The sequence below is a fragment of the Prosopis cineraria genome, unplaced genomic scaffold (genome assembly GCF_029017545.1).
Source record: "Prosopis cineraria cultivar Desert tree isolate PC_DT_omini unplaced genomic scaffold, ASM2901754v1 PC7, whole genome shotgun sequence".
Taxonomy (NCBI): Eukaryota; Viridiplantae; Streptophyta; class Magnoliopsida; order Fabales; family Fabaceae; genus Prosopis; species Prosopis cineraria.
Window position 1 is genome coordinate 29,802,645 of NW_026555338.1, and position 14,089 is coordinate 29,816,733.

General features: G+C 32.6%; 2 protein-coding genes across 4 annotated transcripts; one reads left to right on the forward strand and one right to left on the reverse strand.

The window, feature by feature from the left end:
* The first annotated feature begins 1,786 nt into the window (after positions 1-1,786).
* LOC129315340 (uncharacterized) lies at positions 1,787-5,878 on the forward strand. The gene is made up of 4 exons (XM_054958972.1): positions 1,787-2,771; positions 3,618-3,875; positions 3,962-4,053; positions 4,406-5,878. Exons 1-4 carry the CDS (start codon positions 2,157-2,159, stop codon positions 5,142-5,144), a joined length of 1,704 nt encoding a protein of 567 aa, XP_054814947.1. The 5' UTR covers positions 1,787-2,156; the 3' UTR covers positions 5,145-5,878.
* Positions 5,714-10,014, reverse strand: LOC129315341 (protein SOSEKI 1-like). 3 transcript variants are annotated; one of them, XM_054958974.1, is made up of 7 exons: positions 9,965-10,014; positions 9,338-9,508; positions 8,994-9,063; positions 8,498-8,610; positions 7,690-8,329; positions 6,714-6,815; positions 5,714-5,935 (listed from the first exon to the last, which is right to left on the reverse strand). In XM_054958974.1, the coding sequence occupies exons 2-7, from the start codon at positions 9,474-9,476 to the stop codon at positions 5,776-5,778; spliced, it is 1,224 nt and encodes a 407-aa protein (XP_054814949.1). In that variant the 5' UTR covers positions 9,477-9,508; positions 9,965-10,014; the 3' UTR covers positions 5,714-5,775. The 3 variants fall into 3 exon arrangements, with proteins under 3 accessions (XP_054814949.1, XP_054814950.1, XP_054814948.1); XM_054958975.1 differs by lacking the exon at positions 9,965-10,014 and adding an exon at positions 9,733-9,812 and having other exon boundaries at positions 6,714-6,812; XM_054958973.1 differs by lacking the exon at positions 9,965-10,014 and adding an exon at positions 9,733-9,812.
* Positions 10,015-14,089: the final 4,075 nt, after the last annotated feature.

The following is a 14,089-nucleotide window of genomic DNA, read 5'->3' on the forward strand; positions in this document are numbered from 1 at the left end:
GTAAACAAAATTTTTAATTAAGGAAAAATGAGGAAAACAACATTTTTCATACAGTAAACATTTGTAATAAAATTTCTTAATATATTTTAGCCCCATGAAGGCACTACAATCACTTTGATTCTATTATTTAATTTTCATCCAAGGTTGGTGGAGCCCTAATGAGGAGAAAGCTCTGTCAGGATGTTTCTTCTATTTTGATATTAAATAATAACTTGGATTGGACCTTGAGACTGAGAACTCACTTATGTTGAATTAAATTATATTAACGATAAGTCTTAATGCCTTTTTTCGCAATAGATTCTATTTTGAACCTGTGTCATCATTTTTCTTCACACAACAATAAACTTGGGTGTCTCTCATTTTTTTTTCCTGGGAGATGTAAAAATTTTAAAAGACGGAGGGCCTATTTAGATTTCAATTAAATATAATTGATTATAAAAATAATTAATTAATATAATTATTTTGATTATAATTGATTAATATTATAATGTAATATGTTTGGATATTGTTTTTCTGAAATTAATTTTAACAGAATTAAATATTTAAATAATTTAATCAGAATTAATTTTAACTGTATAAATTATCATGAAGACATTATTTTTAAAAATTAAATTATTAATAAAATTATATATAATATTACTAAATTTTTTAAATTTTATTAAAGAAGTAAAATATATTATTTAACTTATATATTTGATTAATTATAGAAAGTGCAGAAAATAACAGAGGAAAAAATTTCACCAGACTTGACAAGATATCTTTGTCATTTTACTTCTTGACCCAATATTCCTCCCATTCATCTATACCACCCATTTTGTAATCCTGCTTCTGTCATAAACCTAAATGAATAATGGATTGAGAGAAGCTACCAACCCATGGCTTATAACAAAACGTGGTTCAAGTCTAAATAATTGATTAGTAATAATTTGTGGTGTTTGGGAGTTTTTCACTGAAACTATAGTTTTCCCCAAAAAAATCAATTAATTTTGCAATCCAAACAGCCATGAAGTATAAACAACCTAATAAGATTTAAAAAAAAAACAAATAAATAAAGCATACGAAATCGTACATTCCCAAGATATTTTTAAAAAATAAAGGGCCAAGGGCCTAATACCAAAGATTTAAAAGTTTCTAAAACTGAATGCAGCCTGCATGGCCAATGTTAATGCTGAGACTAGCTGTTGCCAGTGCCACAATATACATGAAAAATATATTTTCGATTAAAAAAAAATCAAACAATATTATTTATAATTCCCTCTATTTATTTAATTATTTCACGCCAATCTCACTGACTTGAAGCTTTTCACGGTGATTTCAATCCATCATTTGATGACCCTGATACTCCCTTGTGACTCTCTGACCCTCTATCAGTCGTTGTGATCATTAGTTTTTCCCTCTGCCCATAAAAGAATGAAAGAAAACCTCATAAATATATTTATTTCTTTGTCGTAAAATATAGTATAGCATTAGCATCGCTTTATTATTTATAATGTGATGAAATTAGACTACACAATAAATTAGAGTGGAATTAAACAAATAAAATACAAAAAGTTTTGAGCCAACCAATGGACTCAAGAGTTAACTTTTAATTACATTTAAAAAATGAATTGAAAAATTAATTATTTTAAAATATAAAATAGTCTTTTAAATGCAATTATTACACAAATCTTATGTAAATATATTTTAATCATTTAATCATTACATTTCTTATTCATTATAGTGTGGCATATATGCATATACTGGCATATTATCATGGATGGATGGGCATGGCAACACATTATATTATCCAAATTACGTTCTGAACAAAATATATTAAATTAAATAAATATTAATCAATACGAGCACTTCTTCATTCGCGGCTTTTTTAATATTTCGTGCAAGAGCCTCCTCGATTTTGTCCTTACTAGCTTTGTAGGCATAAGCCTCAGAACTCTCTCTGTCTGCTCTTGAACTTCCAATCGCCGAGTTACATCAAAAAGCACTTCTTTCCATTGACACCTGTCGTCTTCCTCTGCCAAAGCTGCGACGTCTCCCATGTCACATTGAGATTCGACAGCGACTCTTTCTCCTCACTCTTCACCCCCAATGCGCGCCTTGTTCTGCTTTTCTAAACTCGGCGCCTTCCAGGGAGAAGAGGAGCTTCAAGAAGCCATTCCATGGCGTCTCTGACTCCGGGAGTGCTCTCCAAGCTTCTGGAGAATGCCGGAAACAAGAATGTGAGGGTCACCGGCGAGCACCGTTCTGCTCTGCTTCAGGTGATCGAGATTGTGCCCTGTTTCGCCGGGGGAGACGATCCCTGGCAGAGCAGAGGGTACTTCCTTAAAGTCTCCGACTCCAAGCACTCCGCTTACGTTTCCATTTCTGACGAGGATGTGGATTTGATTTACAGCGACAAGATCCAACTGGGTCAGTTCGTTTACGTCGCTCGACTCGACCTCGACTCAACTTCCCCTGTTCCTGTTCTTTCCGGCTTGAAACCTGTTCCGAACAGAAGGCCCTGTCTTGGAAATCCTGTAGATTTGAACTCAAGTGATTCTCTAACTATTGGTTCAAATCTCGATTTCAGAAAACCCAAGAAAGGAAGCAGGAATGTAGTGAAGAAAATGGTGGGTGTTGATGAGAAGGTAAAGTCGAAGAAAGGTTCGCCATTAAAGAACAAGGCTTCGGAGATGAGGAGATTGAGTTTGGATTCAGCTAGAAGGGCTTGGGATCAGGGTCCTGGTACTCCCACGTCGCGATTCAAATCGAAATCTACCTCGACTCCGTCAAATGTGCGTTTCTTGGTCTTCCTTCTCTTCTTCATCTTTTTATCTGAAAAATGAAAGCTTTTTCTTTTTCCCTTTTGCTTTGTCTGTTGGCATTGTGGCGTTACTCTGTTTCTATTTGGGAAAGTATTGTCTGAAGTAAAAGGTTTTGCTGTAACTTCGAGAATTTCTTTCTTTTTGGTGGTTAAACCCAAGGGTTATATACACTTGTTATAAACTTTGTTTAAGATATTGCTATTGAAGATGACTGAGGGCCCTCATCAGTCTCTTGCTTTTTAAAACTTTATTACTTTGGGGCCTTGTAAACAGATTATCGCAAGCCTTTAATGATTACTATGAACATTATATGAGAAAAAACACGCACAAGAGAAAATGACTGAACGCATAATGAAGAGCATGCCAAGCACAACTTTCCGTAGAACTCACTTGAAAATATCTGTATATCTCTTCATAATTGATTTGGTTTAACTATTAGTGGACCTAGCCAAAAATGTCGGAGGACAATGTCAAGTGAATTGCCTAAGGGAGCACTTAATCAATGTGTGAGTTTAATATCTCTGCGATGGTCGCTTTGTAGGCCCTTGGGTTGTTGAGTAATAATAATGCTTATTTTTGGCAAAAGATTATATTAAGATTTTAGATGCTTGCCACTAAGTTCTTCTATAAATTTATGACATGTCGGCGAGCTATATACTAAATGGCAATTATGTAGGCTGAATTGCACAAAATGTCCACTTGCATTGTTCTCTTTTGAAGCTCTTATTAACGAACTTATTTGAGTCTTGCCCTTGTATTTTCCACTATTATTTATTTGTAACTTTTGCGGAGCTTATGAATTAGATATTTCTGTAGTTGATTGACAAGAAGGCTTCTCTTAAAATTGATTCTCCACTCAAGTCTCCAAACCCAACTATCTCACCTTTAAAGAATAAAAATGAGAACTTTTCTCCAAAATTGACGAGCACACCTCAGCAAAAAAGAACCAAGTCGTTGCCTTCTGTGGGTAATGTTCACAGCAATCTTGTTAAAGTGCCTCTCAACATCAAGCCTCAGTATGATCCGTCTACAGCTTGGGATAGTCTTCCTCCTATTCTTTGTAATCTTGGAAAGGTGTGGAATACAACTTCTTGTTATGAACTACCATATTTCAACTCCTTTTGGTTCATATTTTTAACTTCATTTTCTTCACTTTCCAGAAAGTTGCAAGTCATAGGAACATTGCCCTTTTCGCCGCTGTAGGTGCTCTTGAAGAAGCTTCAGCTGCTGATAGCGTGATCCAATGCATGTGGTATGCTTTTCCATGGCTCTTTGACTCCTTTCTGCGCTTCCTGCATGTTATTGGGAGAATTGTATCTTTCTTGTCCTGCAAGTTGCAACATGCATATTGACTATCTATGAATCCGCATCATTATAGTAAATGTGTAAAATATGTCTGGTTTTTTCACTTATTCCTTGAGTGTACTCATTTTAAATTTGTTTGCATGGTTATTAAAATCATCTGTTTAAGGTGTCACATGTGGAAGCAAATTTATCAGTTTGGTATTTCAATACTATTTGTTTCTTCTCTGCTTTGCTTCACCGTATGTTCTTTCCTTGGTTTATAATTTCACCCGCTACAATAACTCAGTTTTCTTTGTCAGTGTCTTCACGGAACTCTGTCAGTCTTCTCAGACACTTTCTGCTGGATCACTTGTGGAAAAGTTTCTGGACCTTCATCTGAATTTGCAGAGAGCGACAATGGTGCTTGATTCTATACTAATCCCCACTCCTGAGAAAAAGACAAGTGAAGATGTGTTTTGCAGAGCTCCTCCTACCAAGAACGCTATGAGTTGGGCACAAGCTGCCTTGCAGACTAATCTTTCCACGTTCAATCTGTTCAGGACACTGAGGACAGAAGGAAAAGTGGAATCTTTAAATGGTGAAAAATGTCATTATGTTGTCATAGAAAATCCTCATGATAAAATGAACACTGAAAACACTTCTCAAAGCAAGCAGAAGCCTAATACAAGTGTTAAAAGAGTTCCTTCTTCCAAGAGGCATCCACAAGTAGCCAAGAACAAGGACGCTGTAAAAGTGGATCAAGGAAGAGAAAGCAGACTGAAAGAGGCAGCAAGTTTGGCAGAGAAACTGCTCATGGCTTCCCAGGAATGGTTTTTGAAGTACTTGGAGGGTTCTTTGGATAGTGGATTTGGGTTAAGAAGTGAGGAAGGAAAGAGTGAAATAGCAAGCCTTCTTGGACAGCTCAAGAAGGTGAATCACTGGTTAGATGCTCTGGTTGGTGGAGTAGACAAGGATGATTGTAGGGTAGAAAACCTAAGGAAAAGTTTATATGGATTTCTGTTAGAGCATGTTAATTCTGCCATCGCCTCTAGCAAGTAATAAGAAAATGTCCAAGAACCACAGACATTGACATAGATACACAAGATGGTATGAAACAGCTTCTGCAACATGACAAATTACATAGTGTATCAGATATGATACAATGTCGTATTTGAAGAATTGGTTCTTCATGAAGAGAATTAATTAAAAAAATTAGAGTTTCTCATCTGACACGTTGCTTCTCATTTCTGACTGCTGACACAAGTAGGTAAGAGTGTTAAAGTTTCATCCGAGGATGCATCTCTGTCCTTGTTACGGCTAATCTAATCTAATCTAATCTCATCAGGCAACAAATATTTGTGCCCAAGTTTTTTTCTTTTATTTTTTTTTAAATTTTTGAGCTGTGCTCTGATCGTGTGTATAACTGTTAGTCTAAATCCACGTTACATGCTTTAGCTGCAGATTTGGCTGTTGTGTGAATTATTCCCTCTATTTGGATTTATTCGTTATCTTGGCTTTTCCTTGCTTCCTAGCAAGCTGTGTCCCTGGAAGTCAACTCCGTGCTGGTTCTTGGGGATTGATTTAATCAATTTATTTATGTAAACTACAGTTATCCAAGAATCTCTTGATTTCATTGAGCATTGCCAAGTTATAAAATAAGACGCTACATGGAACATAGAAGCCAAGCATTTCATGTTTTAAAGAGGATGAAGTTTGTGGAATCTGTGTTGGAGGAAGTTGATGATCTGGGAGGTGCTGTCTTCTCTGCAGATCTTGACGAGGATTTCATTCCTCTGCATGACTTCATGTGCTTATGCATTTTCTCTGGCCTGAACTTCTTCCCACATTGCCTGCATCATCACATCGAACGTTACAATCATGCTTCTGTTGAGAGAGACTGAGAGAGACTGAGAGAGACATTTAATTGCTATTACATTAGTCTTAACATTATTTAACTGGTATAAAAAAGCCAACTTGCTTTGTGAATCTGACTTTGAATAACTTACGCTACTTGTCAGTTCAGTTTACCTATTTTGACTTTGTTCTATTTGTCATTTGTTGTATCATACAACCTTCCACTAGGAAGTGGTTATCCCATTATCCCCCATTAAAATGACCATAATAGAATTGGCTAAATTGATATATATTTTGGTATTCAGACTATGAACTTATTTTAATTTAAATTGACTTATCATTCCTATCTTCCATTATTACATTCTCACCTCAACAAAGGATGACACAGTGACATAACCAATGGCTGACGAAGCTTAAGTTCTGCCTTCTGATTTACAGTTATAATATTATTGAAGATAAAGTAACAAACATATATTTTTGGGAGAATGACAATTGAAGCCTCCGTGAAGAAATTAATCCAAAAGAAAGACTTTTAAGTTGTAAATTCATAATATTTCAGTTATAAATTCTTAATGTTTCAGTTGTAAAAGGTTCTTTATATTTTTTAAGGATTCTTATTTGTCATTCTCTCTATATTTTGGATGTGTTGGATGAAAATTTTAAAAATATATAAAATAATAACCTATCTATGAAGAACAAAATTATCAATTCCCTCTTGCTGAAACGGTAACAAGAGCTAGATAAGAAGATAGTTCAACATGTCTAGTCACTTACGAGCACGTTGGTCCACCAAATGGATTGGGATGATTTTGAGTCATGAAGTCGCCCAGCTTTTTCTTGTTCCTATTTGTTTCGCCCCCGTCATAGCTTCTTCTGCTAAAAACGAAGTTTTTCAACGCATCAAAATCACACAATTTTCCTTATTACGAAGAGATATTTTGATTAAAAAATTTCCATGTTTCATAAAATCGATACAGGAGTCTCACATCACTCATTTAAAAATAAACTTAAAAAATAAATTAATTCTCAAATTAAAAACATTAATTAAAAAAATTTCATAATTCATAAAATCAATACATGAGTCTCACATCACTCATTTAAAAATAAATTTTAAAAAAATAAATTAATTCTTAAATTATAAAACACTTTTGAGAAAGATTTAACATTTTAAAATATAAAACACTTTGATAAAAATAAAATTTTATTAATAATTATTTTTTAATATTATCATTCCCATTATATTTTTTCTTTAATATTCTTTTATAAATGGAATATTAATTAAAAAATTTTAAAAATTTTTTTGTTTTAAAAAAAATTATAAAGTGTATTTAATAAATTTTATTAATTTATGTGATTTTATTTAAAAATATTTCATAAATTAAGACTGAGGACTACTTCATAAGGACAAAATAAAAGCCCTAATTTAAGACAAATATCTAAAATCAATGAGTACTATCGACTGAATACACCTTGTTGGCTGTGTCTATGTATATATTGATTGTTGAAGTTGATTTACAAGATCAAGAACTTATCTTAAAACAAATAAAGTTGTGTAAATTCTCCTGAGAGTTTATCATTTAGTTCCGTTTTTTTTTTTTAATGACAGACACAATTATCATTTAGTTCTCTAGTAAACAAAATATATCGACCAAAATACTTGTCATGTTTTTTTTAAAAAAAAATTCAATAAAAACTGGATTTGAATTTTTTAGTATTGACTTGAATTTTTTATTGCATGTAATTTTCTCACCTCGCTCCATATTGCTGATGTTTCTGATGCTTCCATGAATTTGCAAAGCCCCTGGCTGATCCTCCCAATTTATCCGCCTTACAAATCTCAGAACTAGGTTCACCATTAGACTTGTTTGATTCTTTTTTGTTCAACATGACAAGAACTGCATCGTTGACATCAGCATTCCCGCACGTGATCAAGTTGCGAAACACAAAAGAACGCCTAGCTGAATAGCTTTTGCACTTATCAAAAGAGAATTTTGAAGAAGAATAAGATGACGACGACGACGACGTAGAGAAGGATGAATCATCTGGTGTATCGGTTTTGTTCTTGTTCATCATCTCATCTTTTGTCCCCTGTTTCCTACTCTTCTTGTTCAACAGATTTTGATACAACGGAGGAGGCAAAGAGTAGTTCTCAGTTAATCTCTCAGAATTTTGTTCATCTGGGTTCTGTTTAGGAACCTTCTTCCTTTCAAACTTAGAACAATCATATTCATCAGTCAAGTTTGACCCATCAGATTCCTGGCTGATTTCTGAAGATACTTTCCTGGGAGTATCTGCTGCTGAATCTGGGTTTGTTTGAATCTTAGGTTCTTCTGTCAAACATTGTTGCTGCTTAGGAATGGAAGCTTTCTTCTCATCATGTGAACTAGTTTCTGCATAATCCAATACATTTTATTTTTGGAAACGCCATGGTTAGAAAATCAGTGGAGGAACACTTCTCTGGTTGTGTAAACATTATGGGTGCCCATACTTATGTACAAATGGATGATAAATTAAAGTGAGGAAAGAGTAATTATTATAGTTTCTAGAGAAGTACAGACCCAATGGGGTAGGGTTGATTTGTGATCCTTTGAGGACGTATTCATTGTCAGAGATGGGGGTGATGAGGTCGTCATCTAACAAATCTTGCCACACATAACCAGCCTTGTACCTCCTGCCAATCAATATTGATCAGTTACAAATTGATCTCAGAAATAGACAGTTGCACTGGTAGAGAAGAAAAAGAGAAACACAAGAACCCCTATTTTGATCCTCCGAACATGGGTCCAATATCAATTAGTTTGGGGCTCACACAAATATGTATCAGTATCAGTTCATTCTTCTGATGTACTGAAATAATACCAGTGAAGCACCCTAGGATAACCTTTTTTTTTTAAAGCAAAACTATATTTTGGCCCTCAAAAAATGATCCTAATATCAATTTTATAAGGAAACAAAAGCAATCCTGAATTTTGATACCTACAGAAGGCCAAAACGGAATTTTTAGTGAAAAAAGAGAAAATGGACAAGGACTGAGATTGTTATGTGTGATTGAACCTCTTATAGGACCAAGCAAAAGCTTCTGGCAAGTCCTTTCCTCTCAATTCACCGAGCCACCTCTTAACATCTGTTTAACACAAAGAAAATAAGTCTGAGAGGCTCATCCTTTACCCTGATTATTCATTCTTAGTTCACAATCCAGTAAGAACAAGATGATGACAAGAAGCAGAAAGAGACAAAAAACTATGGCCATAAGCAGAGGAAGGTGAAGTATCAGAGTAGATATCTGCTTAAGAGAGAAACAAGTCTCCTTAAAGACCATTCATAAGCACAAAATCCATCAAGGCTATTTTCAGAAAGAGAGATGGCTGAAATGAAGAGTTATAAAAACAAGAAGCTACCTCGGAGATAGACTCCATTGCGAGCAAGATGGTGAACACGAATGAGATGAGGATGCTCTATGCGACCACCTAATCGACTGAGAAAGTAGATTATATGAAGTCTCCGAATCTCTCCTCCAGGAGCTTTGGCTGATTCCATGCCTAACCTCTTGTCTCTTCGCTTTGTGGTTGCTGCAATACAACAAGCACTCTCTAAACACAAAATCAAATTTCTCTTCTTTTCAGGCACACAAATTAAGAATTAACCCCCTTTTGTTATTAATCCATTATTTCACATCCATTCAAAATATAATATAAAAAACATAGAAATCCGCTACGACAACATAGAACAAGACCCTCAAGAGATCTTTGTCTCTGTGCCGGTACAAAAAGTAGACGATCATAACAGAACATACCCTCCTTGTCTGATAAAAAACAAATATTCAATTCATGACTCTATAATGTGGATATAATGCAGGCCTGCTGTCTACTCAAGCGTGTCTGTGTTTTTATATGTGGAGGAAGAAGGGGGTTGGGGGGGGGTGGGAGAGAGGCATTTGTGTGTATTTTAAGCAGAAAACGAGAAATATAATATTGTGTAAAGAAATGAAAGAAAAATGGGAATCATCGAGACTAGAGTTTAGTTACCAAGTGATTGGATTATAACTGTGGAATACAGTTGCCTTTTTTCTCCACCTTTGTGGCAGCGAGAGAGAGAGAGAGAGAGAGAGAATTGACCAAGATTTTGGAGGCTGTGGAAGAGGAGGATGAGAGAAGAAGGAGGTGATAGGAAGGATCATAACCTGATTTCTCGAGATTGAACAATGAATTCGTTAAATATATTTCTTATTTTGTAATGTGTAGAACATGGCCAGCTTTTGACCAAAGTACCAAACTTATCATTATTCCCTAAAAAGTTCATTTCTGTAACCACATTTTTTAAAACATTCATTTTAACTTTTTTTTTTTGGGGGGGGGGGGTTTTAAATGACGCTTTCTTCAAACAATTATGGTGCCACTTTTTTTCTTTTATTGGGCAAATGTTGGGAGTCAAGTCATTTTAATTTTTTTTAAGATTTAAAGTTTTTACTGTATGAATAAATGTTAATAAATTTTTATATATCCTATCAATAAGAGTCAAGTCTAACTAAAAGGGTGGGCCTTTTATAATATAACAAACCAACTTTTAAATCCTATTAAAAGAGGTGTCCACATTTAATACCTAACTTGTCTCAAATATGATTATTTTAATTGAAATTTGTGAGTAATAAAAAAAAATTATATATTCTTTTTTAAAAACTTTTTTAATGAAAATAGAATACATGATCTTTCTTATTTAAAAAAATCGATGACATCATCAGAATATGGATGAATTACCAAATTAAATCATCAAAACCGAACCTGGATTTTTGCTGTTGAATTTCTGTATCTTTGCAGCACACTCGTTGTGTTGGGGGGTATATGATTACTCCCTCTATTTAAAAATGTAAAAAAAATTTAATTAAATCTCACTTCTTAATAAAGTAATTATCTATTTTTTAATTAATCTTATTTTTTAATATTTACTTCTATTAAATATCCTATAATAAATATAAAATTATTATTAATAGAGACATTTTAAAAAATAAAGACAATGATTATAATTCAAAAGATTAAAAATGCCTTTCATTTTTTAACATTTAACTCTTTAAAAAATACCTTACATTTTTAAACGGAGAGAGTATAAAGTTTTGTTCATTTTCCAAAAACCTAATTTAACTATTTTTTCTAATAATTTAATTTAATGATTCTTTGAACTTGATTTTAACAGCTACCGAATTTGGACATGGATAAAATTTTGACAATATATGGAAACGACCAAAAATAAATCTTCCATTCATTTCGTTGTATATTCATCCAACTGGTTCAAATGTATGTGATAATTTCTCTGTATCTTGCACGGAAAAAATTGATTGAAAAGAATTTTTCTTCTTCTCAATATATAAGTTCGTAAAAGAAAGGAATTAACTTGTGATGAAGGAAATTTTCCATGCGTAATTAATTATATCAAATTATCATCATTAAAGATTTTGGCAACATTTTTTGCATCATTCGCGTGGGCCAAACAGTCAAATGAAAAATACATGAAAAGAAAATCAATATAAATTTGGCATGAAACTCATTAGGGGAAATGGATCTAACCATTAATTAATAAAATATCATGTGAATTCTATTAATAAAATATATATATCGGATCACGAAGAAAAGTCAATTTATAATATTTTTATTAAAAAATTAAATCTAAATTGTTACAAACTCTTAATCTGAATGAATGGGCATACGTAGATACATGATCAACATTTAAGGTTTTTTTGTTAGATAAGTGTGAGTATATTTTAGTCGTTGTAGAGAATTTTATATCAACTAAAATTAAGCTTAATGATTAATATATAATAAAATAAAAAAATTAACTCATAAGTTTAAATAATAAAATTTTAAATTTAGATGACATGTTATTTTGACAGTCTTAGTATCTCCCTGGGGGAGATAAAATTATTTAAGCTACATCATTTAAATAGAAGAATGAGATTTGACATGAGAAAATTCTTTAGGTTGGCGTTTGGTGAAGAGATCAAAGATGCCACCTAGTATTGACCTGAGAGCTTGGGAGATCCATGACACTTGCATTGTTTCTTTGTCTCTTGGTTTGGTTCCTTCTACCTACATATTATTATTATATCTCTTTTTTTTTCCAAAAAAAAAAAAGGAACGTTTTCAATGTCAGAATTCTGAAAATTCATTTTTATGTCCTGGTACCTATCATGGTAGTAGTATATTCTATTCTTCTTATAAAACTCTTCATATACAATTTTTTTTAAAACATATATTAAAACAGGTGTCTTCCTGTTAGAATATTTCTGTCTAGATAATGTTTACACAATTAAGTTTTAATGCAAAAAATTTGAGAAATAATCCACATTAATTCATAACTTAAGAATATGATTAAAAAAATATAGTATTCTAAGTATTTAGCAAAAAAAGTTAATCCACCATAAAGTGACAAACCAATATTTAAATTTTCTCATATTTAGTATCACAAAGTAAATAAGATTACTTGTAATAGAAGGATACCTGTTTTAATTCATTTTAATGCATTAGTTAGATAATAGAATTATTTTACCTACTTTTTTTAACTAGTTGATTGAGGATTCATTTACATGAAATTTGAATAATAAAACATATTATTTTTAATTTTTTAATAATGTGAACTGTGAAAATTTTCTATATATTTTATATCAAGTGTTGAACGTTCATATTGATATTAATTTTAAAAATAAAATAAAATATTTTTAAAAAATAGACTTCCCCCCTTTATATGTCAAAAATACAGTAAAGGAATTTCTATTATTACATGGTAAAATCAATATTATTTTGCTAATTTAAGTTTCATTCACTATAGAATAATGAGCGAGCTCAGCTCCCTACTTTTAACATTTTATATATGGCTCATGAATGTAATAATTATATATAGTGTATAAATATTCATATTAATATTGATGCGTTTGGTTACATAAATAAACTAAGCTGAAGCGTATAAACAGTAATTAATTAAAGAAAATAGGATAGTTACTTTAGCCAAATGTAGGTGATGTGGGTATAGCTAGAATATTATAGATGGGACAGACGGACCGCCAAATAAATAAATAAATATTTAATGTGGCAGCTCATGACAAGACCGACACTAGGTCAACCCAAATTGGAAAACTTTGGGGCCTGGCCTGAGCAACAACAATTCGACAACCTTTTTAATTTAAAGCATTAGTCAATTTAGAGATCAATCATAATATTTCGAGAAAAAAGTTGGCAGTTTAGCATTTGATTTTTATATATATGTCGTCGACTCGTAAAACAAATGCTACGTGTGCAAAAAAAAAAAAAGGCTAACAAGTGATTCGGGGAAAAAAAAAAAACACTCGCACACACAAGATAAATTGTAGAACGAAGATATTCTATAATCGTGCATGTCTATCCATGTAATGGGTCGGACTATAAGCCCAACTTCATCTTCCTATTGTAACTAAATTTGTTAGATAATAATTACATTAGTTAAGCATTAGTTACGATTGATCTGATTACATGAAAGTTTTACTGTAATACAAATGTATTCAGTTAATAAAATTTGAACACTTCTCATATCTTTCTTCTTCATTTTTTTCTGAACTTGATATGATATTAGAGCTACCATTTTGGTAACTTTATTTTTATCCATTATTTTCTTTACTTCGTTCTATCACTGTTTATCTATCTATGGCTACTTCAACTCCATTGTTAACTATAGAATCTCAACGATCTTTTTCCAACAAAAAAAATTAATGCGTGTCTTGATGACGACAACTTTCTTTTGTGGAAGCAACAGGTTTTTTGATAGTTAAACAACACCAGCTGTATTCAATTGTGGAAGGCACTGCCATTGTTCCTCTAGCGACTGTTTAAGATAATCAAGGTCGTATAGTTGTTAATCTTGTTTTTGAATCTATGAGCAAAGTGACACTGCTCTTGCGTCATGGTTATTGTCCACAGTTAGTTAGTCCACCTATTCTTCTTGATCTGGTTGGGTTTAATACTGCTTCTCAAATTTGGAAGTGCAATTTCTGTATTGTTCATTAATTTGCAAGGAAATCGATGTTGTAGTGATTAGTGAATATTAATTATTTTTATTGTGTCAATTATATTTTTCTTCATTTACGCACGACCAAGATAATAAATAATGGAGATAATTTGGGTTTTTCACAA